General features: G+C 41.4%; 1 protein-coding gene across 1 annotated transcript; it reads left to right on the forward strand.

The window, feature by feature from the left end:
- The first annotated feature begins 2,056 nt into the window (after positions 1 to 2,056).
- LOC124708134 (clathrin light chain 2-like) lies at positions 2,057 to 8,110 on the forward strand. The gene is made up of 3 exons (XM_047239823.1): positions 2,057 to 2,492; positions 7,044 to 7,197; positions 7,292 to 8,110. The coding sequence occupies exons 1-3, from the start codon at positions 2,182 to 2,184 to the stop codon at positions 7,754 to 7,756; spliced, it is 930 nt and encodes a 309-aa protein (XP_047095779.1). The 5' UTR covers positions 2,057 to 2,181; the 3' UTR covers positions 7,757 to 8,110.
- The last annotated feature ends 11,353 nt before the right edge of the window (positions 8,111 to 19,463 follow it).

Here is a 19,463-nt window from a genome sequence, read left to right on the forward strand (position 1 = left end):
GCTTGTCTTAGCCATTTGTCAATGGCATCGAACATCTCCAAATGGGAGATACTTCCTGCGCTAGCCGCCATAAAAAGACATATACAACTTGGCAGCAACCGTGAGACAGTAGAACCAATTGCATCATGTGGGCCAAAACATGTGGCCCAAACCAGCCACCTCACACACGAAAATGATTCACAGACATGGCCATTCCATCTGGGAAATGGTTGGCTCAAATTCAAACCAAGCTGACCATAAAGCTCATGCTTTGTCCATGGATCCTAAAGATAATGGCCTTCTAACTCGGCCATTTTAACAAATCTACATTTTCTTGCAAACTTTAATACTCTCGCTGTTTATTAAATGAATGTATATATATTAAACTGTGTTTAGATACATCTAAATATAAACAAACTTAAGATTCTTTTTTTAGAAAACAAAAATCTGACTTTTTTGGCATCGCGCACCCTCTCACTGTAGGGTTGAATGGGCTACGACCAAAATCCCTTTGGTGGTCTTGCCATTGTACACCTTGGGCTTCGCGGTTAGCGCATCTCCAACAGGGCGACACAAATCAGACGCACACATCCATTTGCGTCGGCCCACGGATACGAAAATGGTCATTTTTGACCTCGCGTCCATTTCATCTGGGGTGCCCTCAGCGGCCCAACGCATTTGGCCCGCGGACACAAAAGTTAACGTTCAAACACTAAAATAAACAGGTTCAAAGTACTTATTTATTACATCCAAATATTTTAAAGTCTGCATGAAAATGAGGTGGTATTGATGACTACTCAATGTCTTCATGGTCAGCCAATGCCCACTGATGCTCAATCAAATCCTTCTATAGACGTTTGGACTTGTTGTCGCTAGTAACTTCAACACTCATATGCAAATACTGCTGCCAGATTGATGCCCCAGGGCTTGACGCAACCATCTCACCCTGGAAATCTCATACGGGATCATTGCAGCCATAAAAACGCTCGTCTTCAACGATCATGTCGTGCATGATCAAGCAAAAGGTCATCACCTCATGCATGGTCTTCAGCGACCATGTTGTAGCGGGATGATGAACAATTGCCCACCGAGTTCGAAGCACACCAAATCCCCGCTCCACATCTTTCATGGTAGGTTTTTGCATTTTGGACAACCTCTTCGTTTGTTCCGTATTTGGATTACGGACAGTCTTCACCAGTATGGTCCAGTCAGGATATATGCCATCAGCAAGATAATATGACTTGTCATATGCATTTCATTGATTTCTTAGCTCACATGAGGAGCTTGCCTTCCATAAGCCGGCTGAAAACCGGAGACATTGATGTCATTGTTGGAATCGTCTATGTCAAAGAATGAATGTCAAATCCACAAACACTGTGATATCTACGGAACTTCTCGAGTGAATTCCACATCCCCATCTACGTGGGTAGAAACTTCGATCAATGGTGGCCTACAATGACGCCCAAAAATGAATTCGAGAACCTACCGGCGCAATCGATCGAACAGGTTCTGGGTGGCAAGGCCGGTCGTCGCATCCAGCAGGGAGGTGCCCACCAAAGACGCGACAGATGCGGTCAAGGGGCTGGAGATTATACCCCGGCTCCGATCCTGTACTCCGGCGTGATGAGGGCCAAACAGACATCAGGTATTACACGGCAGTGCGACGGGGTGGGGTTGGGGTGGCGGCATCGCCACTGGCTACGCGGAAAGGGAGTAAGAAGTAAATGCTCGCGGTCGATTTCGATGTCCTTGATGTGTGAGGCCGGGTAGGAATACTTTGTCACTCGGCACGACCACACATACGCCGCGTTTGCATTTTGTCACTCGGCACGACCACGAATACGCCGCGTTTGCATTTCGACGGACAACCAAATCACTATGCGTCGCTCCGCTGAGCCTGGATAGAGACGTAGATTTTGATTGCACGGTCCGAAACAGTTGTTCCGTATCCGTTTGCGTCGGATGTCGAAGATGCCCTGATTCAAGCCTCTTCAGCACAGGGTGTGGGAAGAAAAAGAAAAAGAAAGTCAGATCCGTCTAAAAATTTGAAAAATCTATTATTTTGGGCTGAAGTTTGACGAGAAGAGTGGAATTGTCTCTCGAGACTCCTCTCTCTTCCACGCCAAGCCAGATAGATCACCACCACAACCACCTTCCCCTGCACCTGCAGCCGAGCTCGCTCCAGATCCCGACCCCGACGCCATGGCCACCGCCTTCGACTCGCCGGCCTCCTCCCCGGCCGCCGCGCCCTTCCACTCCTCCCCATTCCTCAGCTTCGACCCCGCCTCCCCCTCCGCCGCCGACGTCCCGGCCTCCCCCGACCCCTACGCCTTCCGCTCCGACGCCGACGCGCACCCCTTCGGCATGCCCGAGTCCAACGGCAACGGCCACTACGCCGCCGCCGACGACGACGACGAGGGCCTCTTCACCGGCTCCCACGACGCCGGGCCCATCCTCCCGCCCCCAGCCCAGATGGGCCACGACGAGGGCATCATCCTCCGCGAGTGGCGCCGGTACGCACTCCTTGCTTCCCTCTGTCGTTACAACCCACTTCTGGACCGGCTCCGTGGTTGGTTCTGCTAGATCGTGGCGTGGTGGGTTGGTTGGGGTCCTAGATCTGCCGATCTGCGCGGCGATCTACATTTTTGGTTCACATTGCCGAGCTGCTGACCTTGCTGTAGCGTAAATTCGGCCGATCACGCGGGCAGCCTGCTCACGATTCAGTGCATCATCAGCTATCTGATCATGTGATCCAGTGCCTTCACAGCTTCAGGACAATAGGATCTTGGCTGATAGGTAGCAAATCTACACACCAATTGGTCAGCAACCAGCTATATCATCATGTTCCATATCATGATGTGATCCATGGCAGTTACCGCTTCAATGGACTAGGATTTTACCTGGATAATAGGACCAATCGATGTGCAACTTCAATGGCCAGCGCATCCATGTTTTCTTGTGGTTCGCTAAACTTGAAACATGCAATTGGAAACTAGGCTTTTAGTAGGTCCATCCGGATTTGTATGATGAAACCGCAAGTTCGAATGCCTAGGACCCTGTGTCTAGCTGTATTCTTTGTTTTTTGCCAACTAGCAAAGTGGCCCTCGCAAATGCGAGGGCATATAATTTAATTTTTTTAAATGTTTTCATGAAATAAATGTATGGTGTAATAGCCTAATAAATAGTGGAAACATGGAATTATTAATCATAGAATTTAACTCTCCTATATTTTATTTTGGACCAATCTAAATTATAATATGTGTGATCTAACATTATGCAATAATTTCAAATGCTTGAATATGCTCATGCAGAACAGTTAAAAATGGAACTTATCTCTAGTATCACTGCAAGCTTAGATTTGGAACCACAATACCGTCTTTTTTGAAAATATACACATGTATTTTAATCATAGTTTGAGCCATTAGGTTCGATTGTGAATGTAAGTAATATGCAAAAACGCCAAAAAAAAATTATCTTGATTTTATTTTGATAGTTTCATGTTTTGGAAAATTAAAATAAGTTATGGTATTTGGATCAATATAAACTAAAATCCGATATATAGTATGGTAAGACCAGAACTCCGAAAGCAAAATGAATCATGTGTTGATATGTTTTGATATAATAACATGGCAAGACGAATCTTTATAGAACTATTAACCTATTGTCAAACCATTTTAAGGTGAAAGTTACATGGACGAACTTTCCTGTAGGTGAGTGGTTACCATCTATAACTGTTATGCATCTAGGTGATTTTATCCATACACACAAATTAAGTATAAAATCCTTTATCTTATTGATTAAAATGCAAATTTATTTTCAAATCATATTCGCTTATGTACCACTCGTGATATATGGATCATAGTAAGGTCTGCATTCAAGTGAACATATAAATGCCTACAAAAGATTGTTAAGTCATATGTTTATATCTCTATATATTGGACCAGATACTATGCAAAACTATTGACTCGATACTTACATATTTCTAGTAGTACTTCCCTTACCGAATTCACTATCTATTTATAGTATAACATAATATTATGGACAACTTTTTTTTTTTGAGAAACACAGTACAAACGCAGACGCTCATATACACGCGCATACACTCACCCCTATGAACGCACACACACACACCCTACCCCTATGAGCACCTCCGGAAGACTGAGCCAGCGGATTGGATCTTGAAATTGACGAAGTCACCACAGGCGCCTCGCTGTCGACGGGAACGTCGCCTCCCACTGAATGAATATTCCGCCTTTATGAGACACACAGATGTCAAACCTGGGGTTTGAACTCTGGTGGGCTGGGGGTACAACCACCCTCCTAACCAGCCAACCTCAGGTTGGTTCTCTGAACTGAACTTCAGCACTACATACTTGGTAAATCTGAACTTCAGCACTACATACTAACCTAATATCATGCGTACATCAGTCACGCAAGCTTCAGGCATCTGATAATCTGAAGAAGACGGAGGAGTTTCTACTAATCTAATATCATTCCTAGATTTTTTTACCACAACAGATATGAGCTCATACTATGAACTCCAATTTCGTGTACGAAGGTAATATCATGTATAACCAACCTATTGGCTACCGAGTATCAAAAAACACTGACCTAATATTAGATGCAAATATTCGACCGAGATTTGAGCTTCTGGGATTAGGAAATTATCGGCTTGCAGTGCTAAAAAGAGACATGTATGAGGAAGTAAATTCAAATAGGAGATGAGAAGCTGGGAAAAAACATAAGTTTTTTTAATAATCTGGCTCTGGTGGAACTGTGATAGTATTATTATTTTTACCTGGGAGATGGCACTTCTTCTATGTTTTTATCAAATCAAACTAATCAGTATGATCCGAGGTGAAAAATTGTATTAACCGCAGCGGTCACCAACACATAATCATCTGACTTGAGTTAGTATATACTGGTGCTGTAAAAAAACATTGAGCGATTGATCATGGAAAAACTCTAAGCTGATGAGCTTTTAAGGTTCAATGTTCATATAAAATCTTTTCAAATGTCAAGATGAGAAAAGCGGCCAGACTCAGATCAAATTGCTCTTTCTCTATGGCTAATCGATCAACAATTAGCAAACCATCGGACGGCCGTGAACTATAATCTAATGCTATAAAATTCTAGCCGCCTTGACATGTAAATTACCATGTCTACGTTAGATGAACAAATCCATCGATCGCCAAACTGGAAGTTGCCAGCTTTCACCCGGAGTCTCGCATCGTAAAACATCTCGAGTACCTTGTACGCTGTACCGAGGAGATAGCTCTGGGAAACGTTACAGCGTTGCAAATTATCATGGAAGAAGCAGAAAAATCCTAGAGGATAAAGACGGATCTTTCTTCAGCCATAGGCCAGGCACATATTGTTCATCAAAGTTAGAGGCAGATAAAGAGATCGACATTGTTATCAAAGTCGGTGAAGCTGTGTGTAGGCCGGCACGTGGCTAGGCATCCGAAGACATTGCGTAGAAGAATGACACCGGGCCGAGCAGGGACATGCATCCGATCTTTTTCTTATCAAACATCAACGTTGACGTAGTAGCATAGAAAGAACGACATGCCGCCGCACCCGAATCCACTACAGGAAAACAGTACTATGCCGGCGACCTGGAGCTACGCCGACGGTCAAAGGTCGGGGCCGTCGGCATGCTCGCTGAATGCATACGGCAAAAACTCGGCCATCGGCACCGTTTTCCTGTAGTGATCTGCATAAATCATCGTTGGTGAATAATCTGCTCGGTGGTAGCATTGTAGCGTGGAAAGAATTAGGGCTCCAACTTGACATGCATCGGATGAGATCAATAGATTTGCTAGGATGCGTTTAAATCTTGCGACCATGTATTTTACTTATGACATGTATTCCTTTCGTCCGATCCAAAATATTTAATTAAACTTATACGTAGAAACCTCTTTCATCCCTTATTTAATCCAAGCCATCATGAGGTTACTTATAGGTAGTTTTCCATTCCAAGATTGACCGTGGAGCTTGATCTACATATAATAAACATGGCAGGTTGGCTATGTCAGAAAAAAAAAGTTGGAGCTAGCTTCCCTCAAAAGAGAAAGGTTGCAGCTAGCTAGAGTTATAAGGAGACACGACTTTGTCTTTACCATAGAGACATAGATCGTGTCAGTTTTGTTGTCCACAATTTTATATTTTATTTGGTAGGACCAATATATAGAGCGTGACAACTATGACCGTGCCAATTTTGTTGTCCACGATTTTATCTGGTGGGACCATATATAGAGCGTGTCAAATAATTGTCAAATCAGACTACGTACATAGTTACGTAACTATTAAGTTTATGGTAAATCATAGCCACAAATATTAGATCTAACCGTTAAAATAATTTAGATGATGTGGATCAGCATAATGGCTCTATTAAATATCCGTATTTTGCTTTTAGTATATAATAGATAGGGAAGTGAAATTGGCCTTGCTAGAACATGGTGGAAAGTACAGAGTCATGTTCATGCACATAAGCCTGTTTTTTATAATGTTAAAGGTTTTCTAGTTTTCAAACCAGGCTACTTTCTGAGACAAATATACACGTGGCTTGCACTTCCAGTCATCAAATGTAAATATGAAAAAAAATGTATAGGTACTCAAAGTTTAGAAAGTCTGACTACTTTCATGTCCAAAATGACAGCTTTCTATAAATCAAAGAAGCTCTCCTGATTATGTGAATGTTGTTTTTTCTGGGAGTAAGTGTTTTGCTTTCGAGTGTAGTTTGTCTTATGTTTCCTGCAGTGGCTCTATTTGTCTATTTTAACCCATGTGTACCAAGATTTTTAGTTTGCTCTAAAGCCATTAGGAAGTAAACTATGAGATATAGATGTGAGATATGACCCCAGTTCTGACTTCTGGACCACAGATTATTTCCATATAAATTGTTCTATGCCTTATTCTCTATCCTGAACTGCAATACCGGTGCTGCATTAATGGTCTTGCACAGACGTGGCTACTAGAGAAAAAATAATGCTGTTTTTATTGCTTGATTTCATCTATCCTGTGCAAAGTAGATAGATGCTAAGACCAAGAACTTTTAACAGTCAAAACGCAATCCTACTGGAGGAAAAGGAGAAGCACGAGAAGGAGCTGAGGAGCCAGATCATCCTTGAGGCAGAAGAGTTCAAGAAGGGCTTTGTTGAGAAGCGCAAGCTAAACCTTGAGACTAGCAAGGATCAGAACCGTGAGAGGGAGAAGGTACGCTATTTCTTAATATCATGCTCATGTACTTTCTGTGGCTGGTTGTCAACAACATTGTTACCTGACAGTTCCCTTTTCTTTCACATGTCAGCTTTTCCTATCCAACCAGGAGAAGTTCCACAAGGGTGCGGACCAGCAGTACTGGAAGGCAATCTCGGAGCTGATCCCGCACGAGATCGCCAACATCGAGAAGAGGACGGGCAAGAAGGACAAGGACAAGAAGCCCGGCATCGTCGTGGTGCAGGGTCCCAAGCCAGGGAAGCCCACCGACATGGCCCGTATGCGCCAGATTCTGCTGAAGCTAAAGCAGACACCACCCCCGCATATGAAGCCGCCCACCCCGCCTGCCCCAGCTGGGAAGGACGGTGCCAAAGTGGCAGTGGTGCCTGGTAAGGACGGCGCCAAAGCGGCAGCAGTGCCTGGTAAGGACGCCCCTGCTAACGGCGCCGTCACCGAGACGGAGAAGGCCGCCACGGCTGCAGCTGCTACCCCCGCTGCTCCAGCAGCGGCTGCTCCGGTTCCGGCACCGACGGCCGAGCCCATCATTGATGCTTGAGTGAGTAAGGGTGAGCTAGGTTGGATGATGATGGTTCGCTGTAGTATTGTATTTCAGTGCCTGTAGAGTTGTTCTGGAGGAGAGGAGGGAGGAGGATGAAGAAGGGTGTATATGATAAGAGTTGCTCTGGCATGGTGGAGAGATTACACGCAGTGTACTATTACTGTTAATTTGAGTTTGTTATTATTGTCATAAGAGTACTGACAAGCTTTGTTCCTTAATTGTTATTGCATTTTGTAGAAAGCAAGATGTTGGAAGAAAAATAAGATGTACGGATGCTGTATTAGAGGGTGTGTTTGGATATTTGTAAAAACCTCATCTTTTGCATATATTATATCATTTCGATTTTTTTATCTCAATTCAGGTGCTTTCTTTTTGTTTAGATCTGATGTTGCAGCTAAGTACTTTTATCACTCGCAATTACCTGGTGGAAGTTCAGTAGCATATTGTGTTATGTTCTTGCTCAAATTTTTGTCAAATCTTCCTACTCGAATTTGAATGCCAAATCTTCCTGCTCGAATTTGAATGCGTAAAGATAAAATATGTTAGATCTTCCTCTTGTATGTATATCCTTTAGACCTCCTTTGGTATCTTCATCCCGTAATCTCGGAAGCCATTTGAGATTCTATGAACCAACCCGTTTGGCAAGTGTAACAACCTGTTTGGATATTGGCCTTCGTTACATTTGCACTATTTGTTGTAGTTTTCCTTAATCTACATAATAAGACAAAAAATGGTCTTTGTTACCTTCGCTACCGTTCTGATGTTGTCCCACTAATCTACTTAAGAAGACAAAGAAGATCTCTGTTACCTTCGCTGCCATGGTCGTGATATCCGTTAATGTAATGAGGAAGACAAAGCAGGCCATCGTTACATTCGCTGCCGCTGCCTGGTTTTAATCGACGCGCGACGCTAGTTTTCATACGACCCATTTGTCTCTTGGGTCCCTAGAGACCAGAGTCCAGTGGTTCCCGCCATCGCCACCGGCCCCGTCGGCGGCCATGGCTCCCGGTGGTCGCAGGAGAAGACCCAAGAAAGCCCTGGCTCTCCACATCTCGGTGTTCAACACCATGTCGTTTCCATGTGGAAGGGACTGGGCGGAGCTGCCCAAGGACGTGCTCCTGCACATCCTCCACAAGCTGGAGGACCAGGTGGAGCTCCTGCTGGGCGGCGCGGCGGGAGTGTGCCGCTCATGGCGCCACGCCGCGCGGGGCGAGCCCGAGCTGTGGCGCCACATAGATATGCGCGGCCAGTCCGTCCCAGACATCTCGCCGGCGGTCAGCTTGAAGAAGATGACGCAGGCAGCGTTGCGCCTGAGCGCGGGACAGTGCGAGTCCTTCGCGGCAGAGGATGACGTCAACGACGACCTCCTCCTCTTCCTAGCCGATCAGTACGATTTCTCTTCTTAATACCATCCACCATCCACCCTTAGAGTTTTCAATTAATTTTGTTGTGTTCTTAAGGATTGGGAGCATAACTCAATGGATCAAACACAGGAATGGTTCCCGAGATTATGTTTATCACTTTACATGCCAACGATACGAAACAGTTTCCTGAAGATTTCTTATGCCAACGTTCAGAATTAATTGTTGCAGGCTATCTTGCAGCAATTCAGAGCACAACTAAAACTTGTTTCCATTTTTTTTGATAATGTACGTTTTATTACTCATAAAAAACAATTACACCCGACCTCTGCATAGCTAAGATGCACACAGCCGTTCAAAGAGTCTCAATAAAAAAGGAGTAATGTCTTATCACCTTCATTCCAAGATACAAGGAGTATTTCGATTGCCTCCGCCAAGCATTTGAAAGTACAACAAAAACTTATTTGCATAGTTAAAAAAAGAGTAAGGTCTTACGACCTTCGTTCCAAAATATAATGAGTATTTCGTTTGCCTCCACCAAACCTTTGAACAATAATTAGTCTATCAATACGTACTTTATACTATGTAAAGTTGATATCATTGTATTCGTATCTAAAAGTACATTACTTATGATTATGATTTCTAACACAAACACTTGTTAAATGAGTAATTCTTGGACAAAGCCGTAGTCCAAACGAAATAAAATACTCCATATATTTTGGAATGGAGGTTGTACGTGGCAAATGAGATGAAATTGAATCACTCGACTATTTTTCTTATTCGTTCCTCAACAACAAAATGAGGAGATATTTGCACCCTTCAATTTTTATTCAAAGGGGGAAACATTGCTTCTTCTATTTGAATGCCATTAATACCATGTGCCATCCTTGCAGGGCACCTTTACTTAAGAGCCTTCGTCTGGTCTCATGCTACCGTGTATCCAATGAAGCATTTGTAGAGGCCATACAGAAGTTCCCCCTGATTGAGGAGCTGGAGCTGTCTTCTTGTGTCTGTATCAATGACACCGGCTTACTCAAGCTTGTCGCGAAAGCATGCCCACTGATAAAGCACTTAAAATATTACAAGATAGATGAAGCAGGCTATTCCAGTGACAATGAAGCCTTGGCAATTACAGGAATGCCCAATCTACGCTCCCTTGAGCTTTACAGCGAGGCTGTTAGGAATGAAGGTCTGTTGATCATCCTTGAGAACTGCCCTGGCCTAGAGTACCTTAACATACGCGGTTGTCCTATCAACATGGATGGCAATCTACGAAAGAAGTGTGCCCGAATAAAAGTGGGTGACTATGAGCACTTTCCACGCAACAAGCCAATTAGATTATTTAGTTCTACAAAAACATCTTCGAGTAGAACATACATTAAAAACTACGGCGAGCACGTTAGCATTCCCCAGTCCCACTACGTATGCAAGCATGTCAGCGGAAGTGATGATGAGATTGAAGATCAAATGAGGTTTCTTGACATCAAGAACATGCGTAGGTACGCTAGCTAACTTGACATCAGAAACTGTTGTGGATCGATATGGATGCATCTTGTGCTGCAATTACATGACTCGGTCCAGCTCCTTCCCCTCTGGAATGTATGTCCACTTACTGTTGATGGCTGGTGTTTACTTGTTGCTTCAACTGTGGCACGAGTTTTCTGCTTGAGGATTCACTTTTTCCCTGAATTTCTATACACGGTTGGTTCCACTTTATGCTGGAGTTTTGCTGTCGTGATCAATAGCTGACCTTCGGAACATGTATTACTGACAGCAAACAGGCACCTGATCACCCTGGATGATATTTACGCACGATGAGACAACATTGGAAGTGGCTGCTATTTGAATCGAGAGCCTTCCCAAAAAAAAATACCTAATTGATAGGGTGCGGCGTTTTCTAACCCGAGCTACATGTAGCTCATTTTTTTTGATATTTTGAAAATAACATTTTAAAGTTTTAAAAGATTCTGAATAAAATCCTAGATGTAGGCAGTGATGAGTTTTATAAACGTTCAAAATCTCAACTCAAAGTATCTTATATTTTAGGTTGTGCAAAAATAACAAATATAAGATATGAAGTAGTGAACAATCCGAAATTTGGAACATCCAAAAAATTCAAATTGTGTCATCAAAAAATGAAAGGCAAAAAAATAAAAATAAATATGGTTTAGAAAAGAAAAATAGAAACATAAGAAATAAGAAAATCATCGAAACAAAAAATCAAAAAATAAAGGAAAATGGAAATAAGAAAAAGGTAAACATAAATAGAATGTAAAACATAAATAAAAAAGTAAAAAAGCAAAAAGAAAAAAGAAATACTACCTTGCTGGACTGGCCCATCGGCCAACAGTGAACGGGCATGGCTATGCTATCAGATGCAACAGGCGTAAACACGAATTGAGTTAACTATATGCCTATATTGTAACTAAGTGACACAATGGCACAAAATATTTTTTCCATGAAAGTTTATACTGAGACCCTAACCCTAGCCCCCTTGGTTCAAAGCGTGCATGTACATGGGCAGTAAATTGACTTACCTTTTTTTTGTTGTTCTTAAAAGATTAGCTTCATAACTTTAAAGAATTTCTTTACCCACGTTCTATTGTTAGCTAAAGTTGGGAAGGTTTGATCGTGTTGGATACCTACTCCATTTTGTGCGAAAACTAAAATTATATGAATTAATTGCACACTGCTGAAAGTTTATTACCGAACTAGGATACCGTAATATGCGAGTGTCTGAAAATACGTTTGAAATTGTATTACCAAAAAATCCATTTGAAATATAACATCATCATACATGTAGAAGATATTAAAATAACTCAATTCGTGTATATATGGGCAGGAACAAGGATGGCAACACCAAAGTTTGGTGTACACAGATTAGGGGCTGAAACAATCTCACCGAAGCTAGTGGAACCACAACTAAAGAAGGCAATATTGTGGATCTATACATCACAACCTTGAAGATGGACTCCCATTTCTTGATAAATTTTTTTGTTCCTTCAGCTCTCTCTTCTTTCCTAAACTAAACACTTGCTTTTATTTCAACTCTAGTGTAGAGGCTAATCTGTAATTTTGTGACTTCTCTTCTCCAATGGAGATGCATGTATATAGAACACACACAAAACATTCAAGTATAATATATGGTAATGATAATAGTATGATTGATTCCCAGGTGCTATAAGTGTGATATTATCTATATCAGGGAGAAAGTAGTATAGCATTGTGAATGCCGCAATAAAGAGTCGATGCAACATATCATGTTAAATTTGTAATAAGTTGTCGCATATAATATCAGACTTAAATACAAGAAAAACAACTTGGAGGTAACTAAAAGACTATCTATATCTTTTGTAAAGCAAAAACTCACTAGATGGTTATTTAATTAGTCTATCTCAACATGCAACCTAGCCACATCAGCAAAATAATTGTAGCCATCTGATCATAATCCTGGGTCATATCTGTCCGGCAATTGTTGTCCAGAAATCTTCGTAATAATTGATTAGGCAGTAACTGGTGTATTTTTTTTTTTTGAGCGAAAGTAACTGGTGTATGTAATACCATACACTAGGACATGTTGCACTAGAAGCTGGCCATGCAAGGGCTCGCTTTCGCTCACCATGCAGTGCTAAGCTTCAATTCTGATTGAAGCAGCAAAAAGTAAAACCGCCATGGGAGTATAGAAACAAGATATTTGGCTAAGAAATACCACTGGAGCAAGGTAAAAGGGGGAGAGCTGTATGTGTGGAGCGTTTGATTTCTTTTCCCTTAGGCTTTAGCAACTCAAGGAGAAATTGTAAATTCACGATAGCTAAGTCACAAATAAAAATAGTACTTTATGTTTGAATATGACAATTGAAAAGGATATTGACCCTATTCTTAGGATGGGAAATTTAATTTTTTCTACTGGCAGGATAGTCCCGATTTTACTCTGTGCTACGACTTTTCTTTTTAGAATTTCTACAATGATTTAACATATTCATATTATATTCTTACAAACTAAAATCTTATTAAGGATTTGCATTTATATCTCCTATTAATAATAAATAAGTTTAATAGAAATACTATATGAAAACACTGCAGCAACGCATGGGGTCATCTTCTAGTAATAGTAACGAGTGCCGACCTAGCAACTTTTATGAATATATTTCAATGAACATGATTTTTTTTGGATGGATAATGCATCCATGAATATGGACCATGTACAAAACATTCAAGCATAACCACATTAATAATAATAATATTTGGATTGATTCAAAATTTGGGATTAGGCCTATCAAGGAGAAATATATAAAGTATTGTGGTTATAGCAATTTGATGCAACATTTCATGTTAAGTTGGAACAATTTGTCTCATACTTGCGAAAATTTAAATATAAGCACAAACATGGAAAATTTTCGATTTTTTTTTTTGTTTTTGTATGAAAATACACCAATGAAGAAAGTAATCATGAACAAACGTTATAGGTAAAAGAAGCATAGGTGGAAGCATATAGAGAAATGATATTGCGCTAATATAATGTGCCAAATGCAATACCAATGATGATGCGATGATCTGAAGAGAAGAAAAACCAAGTATATATGTGCCACCAATAGTTAATTAGGTTCATGGCAAAAAAATAAATAGATGAGAAGACATAAGATGAACTGCACTAAGGTGTCAGTTATATTTAAGTCTTTGTCCGCAATGAAACACACCAGATAGACACGGTGGGAGGAAAATGAGGCACACAATCTGCAACCCGCAATTCAGAATACAACATAGACACAACTATAGAAGTGTTTTCTTATTAAGAGAACTAGATGATTCCCCGCGCGGTGCTGCTGGAACATTGACATGAAATTGATGTACATATTTATTTTACTATTAAAAGATTGAATTGCTGACTTTTGCAATTTCCTTATTTGTAGGAAGTTTTCATGATTTCAATTTTAAATATACACTTAAAGGCTGAAAACAACATTGACACACATTGGTATACTATATTTACCAAAATAATTTATTGTAAATTGGAAAACACTGGGAAAATGGCTGTCTTTGTATTTGATTTTTTCGAGTTGAAGCAGATTCATTCCTCATCAATTTTACAATTCCATAATAACAGAAGACATGACACTAATTCAACAGTAGCTCATAAATTTAACCTTCAGAAGGAAACATCATCGAAAGGAAGGTAAACTAAGAGCCCCGGTCCACCTGGAGCAAATTTGGTAGGGCGCACCACTGTAAGGCTGTGCAACAATGAGATCAGCATCAGGTGTCAGAATATTTTGAAGATACAGGCTCAATAGGATTAGCAGCTAACTGATGACCATGGGCTGTGGTAATTTGTCGAATTCAATTAGCCACCCAAACGGGTAGTTCAACAGAGTTAGATTTCAACTGAGTGTGAAAACCTTCTTTACTTGGACCTAACTTACATCAGGCCTTGAAAGCTCGACCAATACACACCCGAAGGCATAAGCAATGCTCCAATTTTATATTGTTTAGTATTAACGAAAGCACAAACAAAATGATTAGAGGTCAGAGTTGTATAACTGTATGGTTAACACCATTTAATTCATGATAATGAAACTATAATATAGTAATATGAGTGCTTGCTGACTTTCTGACCATCAAGTATGGAGCCAGAAAAGAAATCTGAGAAAATATCTGGATGTTTAGATAATTGTACCAGCAATTTAAAGAGCAGACCGAGTCACCATTATATAATTTTTTCTTAACTCCAATTTAACTGATGTAAATTGCTGGTGACTATACTATTGGTGAGAAATCCATTTTTTGTATATGACCAAGATTGGTTCAAATAGAAGCTTAGATTTGCACTATGAAAGGAACTTTGTTCTTATGATCTAATCAAATAAATAATTGGTTTCGCCGATGTAATCACGCCAAGAAAAATACATGCTTCCACTCACAACTTGTCCATAGCAGTCTCAATTATACAATTCATGCTGTTGTGGTAAAACCAAGAAGTTAAGAAACATGATGAACTTCTCAACTGAATAATTCCACCATGCTTTGGTGTCTCTAAAATACGAATAAACATGTTCGAGGGTTCTAGCTGAGCCTATGATAGTAAAACCAAGAATATAAGAAGACCATTGTACCTCACGTGATGACCTGTCAAAATGAATAAAAAGTGCGTAGCTTCAAAAGAGTTGTAGAGAATGCAATAATGCACCGCAATAATGGTCTTGCCGACAGTTCAAGTCTGGAGAAAGGAACACATGAGGGGTTGTCGGAGTGGCGTCGATGCTCCAGGATTAGGGGCTACCATTAAATCCAGAAGGATGATCCGTTATGTATGTGTGATGTCTGAATGTAACCCGTCAGGAAAAACATAAACATAGTGATTAAATTGCTAGTTTCAATAAAATTAGATGGAGAGGCCGATGTATATTCAGATTTCATCCTGCTAGGCGCACATAAGCCTAAAGATAAGTAAAAAATCATTCAAAATACATAAAAGACTTTGTATACAGGGAAATCGGAAATAGAATAAAATAAATCAAGCAGGATCGACCCAATATCTAGTAGGAGCGCGCTGTGTATTGCAAAGACACATTCATACACATTCAATTGAGGAGAATGAATTATAACGAAACATAAGGACCATCTGAAGTGGATTTCATGAGCAAAACCTGATTTTTCTTCTCTCTCTGTTTGATCAGATTGTCCATAGCCACATCAATTTCCTAAATTGATCCAAGCTGCATCCTGCAAGGAGAGCAGATGAGGAACACGATGGGTCAAATCCACCTAGCACCACCCAATGGAAGACAAATCGACACTACTTTGTATACATTAACTGCAGGGTTCGTCTGGGAGGTCGGCCGTCGGCGGCCAGGTCGGTGTGAGTGCGGAAGATGGTTGTTCCTTGATCTAGGGCAAAGAGAACTGGGGAAGGTGGTCTGGGAACAATGGGCAGTACCGCAGTAGTGAGGAGGGTGCTTTGTGTGGGTGCGGATGACAGCCGAGACTGCCTTTTAAGCTCGATGCAGTGGCAGCGGTGGATGAGCTCCATTTAGCAGTTTTCAGACGGTGAGTGCTCGGATTTATCAGCTGTTTAATGAGTATTAAGTCGCAGCGGCACATTCGTGGGGAGGGGAGCGGATTTTAGCGGCGGCAGAGGAAGACGAACAGAGTGTCGGTGGGTTTTTCTTACGAAGAACGTGTAGCGAGAACGTCGAGAGAGTTGGCTATCCAGCAGACGAAAGGGTTTGAAGCCCATTAGTGAGCTGATGGATTTCCAGCCCATCTCTTCTAGTCCACGTTTTGCAGCCCATGTCGGTCCCAAGTGAGGCTGTCGTTCGGGAGCAAGAAGCGACGCGAACAAACGTGCAACCTTGTGCGTGAACGCACGTTTTTGGAGGAAAAGGTGTGACGTGGCTTCACCACAGGCCAGGAAAATCAGGTAGTGGGGTGTTACTAGTTAGAGATAAAAGATGCGCTCAAGCATGTGTGTATTACTTGACTATACACAAAAAAACGAAGGTGCAGAAATCCCCGGTTCTAAAAGGCTTAAAAACTATGATCAATGCAACGGACATTTTGCTCTTGGAAACCAATAAGTAAGGAATTCAAATCATATAGTTCAATACCGACGTTTTCTCTTTTCAGAAGAATGAAACTTTCCTTCCAATACTTAAAGTTTAGGTATGATAAACATAAGTCTTTCAAACAAATTGTACATTTATTAGGTGCATGCACAAAGTGCTCAGGCCTACCCCTTTGTCCTGAAAAAGAAGTCATATGCTATTAGGGTTTTGCTGCCTCCTATTGTCGCTGATGTTGATCCGCCTCATCTCCTGTGTCCTTCGGGCCATGGAGGCGGGGATCCAGGTCTTTGTCAGCTAGAGGATTTCGTTTTTAACGTTTTTCTCACGTTTTTAGGGTTTGTGTCGTACTCAGAAAGGTCTAACGGTGGAAACTCCTTAAAGATGGAATAAAGTTCTCCCTGTCTAAGCCCTTACCGGCGGTGCGTATAGTGTCGTCGGAGGACGTGTGGAGGTTTTTCTCCGGTGGATCTCGCTGGATTTGGTTATTGTTTTTTTCGACCTACGATTCTCTTCATCGGCAATTGTTGCGGCTCTCGTGCGCTAGCTCTTTGGGACGTTAGCATGATGATTTTCCCGTTTGTCTACTACAAGCTCTACAATGACAAGCTATCACGGCTCCAGCGAGGGAGGGCGAGGATGAGGATATGATACGTCTCCAACGTATCTATAATTTCTGATGTTCCATGCTTATATTATACCAATTGCTACATGTTTTATATGCACTTTATATCATATTGCTTGCGCGTGGTTGTTGGATTGCAACGGCGCCAAAGTAGCTTCCTTGTGACGGTAAAGCACTCGTCAGTTGGGAACCCCAAGAGGAAGGTGTGATGAGTACAACAACAAGTTTTCCCTCAGTAAGAAACCAAGGTTTATCGAACCAGTAGGAGTCAAGGAACACGTGTAGGTTGTTGGTGGCGGAGTGTAGTGCGGCGCAACACCAGGGATTCCGGCGTCAACGTGGAACCTGCACAACACAATCAAAATACTTTGCCCCAACTTAACAGTGAGGTTGTCAATCTCACCGGCTTGCTGTAAACAAAGGATTAAATGTATGGTGTGGAAAATGATGTTTGTATGCGAAGAATAGTAGAGAACAATGTTTGCAGTAGATTGTATTCAGATGTAAAAGAATTAGACCGGGGTCCACAGTTCACTAGTGGTGTCTCTCCAATAAGAAATAGCATGTTGGGTGAACAAATTACAGTTGGGCAATTGACAAATAGAGAGGGCATAACAATGCACATACATATCATGATGAGTAAAGTGAGATTCAATCGGGCATTACGACAAAGTACATAGACCGCTATCCAGCATGCATCTATGCCTAAAAAGTCCACCTTCGGGTTAGCATCCACACCCCTTCCAGTATTAAGTTGTAAACAACAGACAATTGCATTAAGTATGGTGCGTAATTATGACGCCCCGGAACCGGTATCCTGAGGATTCCAGCGATCCCGCCGAAATCCGCACGATATTGATCCAGAGACGCCCTCCGACACGACGTGCGCGACGAATCACACACGTGATGCCAGAGGAATTAACACGAGCGGTAACATTACAACAGGATTACAATAGAGCCCACAAGAAACATATATTACAACAACGACTCCAACGAGTCAACATACAAATATACAATACAAAGATCCAAATCATACAGAAGACCGAATACGTCCGAGTACGGACAAGATACAAATTGGACTAAGAGTCCTGAAGACTTCACTCTCCCCTCGGTCTTCCGGAAGCTTCGTGGCAAAATAGGACCCCGGGCGTTGATTTCGTCCAATTCCGAGAATATTTCTTTACTAGGATTTCGAAACCAAAAACAGCAGTAAAACAAAGAATCGGCTCTTCGGCATCTTGTTAATAGGTTAGTTCCGAAAATGCACAAATATGACATATAAGTGTGCATAAAACATGTAGATATCATCAATAATGTGGCATGGAACATAAGAAATTATCGATACGTCGGAGACGTATCAGCATCCCCAAGCTTAGTTCTCGCTCGTCCCGAGCAGTGTAAACGATAACAAAGATAATTTCTGGAGTGACATGCCATCATAACCTTGATCATACTATTTGTAAACATATGTAATGAATGCAGCGATCAAAACAATGGTAATGACATGAGTAAACAACTCGAATCATAAAGCAAAGACTTTTCATGAATAGTACTTCAAGACAAGCATCAATAAGTCTTGCATAAGAGTTAACTCATAAAGCAATAAATCAAAGTAAAGGTATTGAAGCAACACAAAGGAAGATTAAGTTTCAACGGTTGCTTTCAACTTGTAACATGTATATCTCATGGATAATTGTCAACATAGAGTAATATAACAAGTGCAATATGCAAGTATGTAGGAATCAATGCACAGCTTCACACAAGTGTTTGCTTCTTGAGGTGGAGAGAAATAGGTGAACTGACTCAACATAAAAGTAAAAGAAAGGTCCTTCAAAGAGGAAAGCATCGATTGCTATATTTGTGCTAGAGCTTTTATTTTGAAAACAAGAAACAATTTTGTCAACGGTAGTAATAAAGCATATGTATTATGTAAATTATATCTTACAAGTTGCAAGCCTCATGCATAGTATACTAATAGTGCCCGCACCTTGTCCTAATTAGCTTGGACTACTGGATCATCGCAATGCACATGTTTTAACCAAGTGTCACAATGGGTACCTCCATGCCGCCTGTACAAAGGTCTAAGGAGAAAGCTCGCATTTTGGATTTCTCGCTTTTGATTATTCTCAACTTAGACATCCATACCGGACAACATGGAC

The sequence above is a fragment of the Lolium rigidum genome, chromosome 4 (assembly GCF_022539505.1).
Source record: "Lolium rigidum isolate FL_2022 chromosome 4, APGP_CSIRO_Lrig_0.1, whole genome shotgun sequence".
Lineage (NCBI taxonomy): Eukaryota > Viridiplantae > Streptophyta > Magnoliopsida > Poales > Poaceae > Lolium > Lolium rigidum.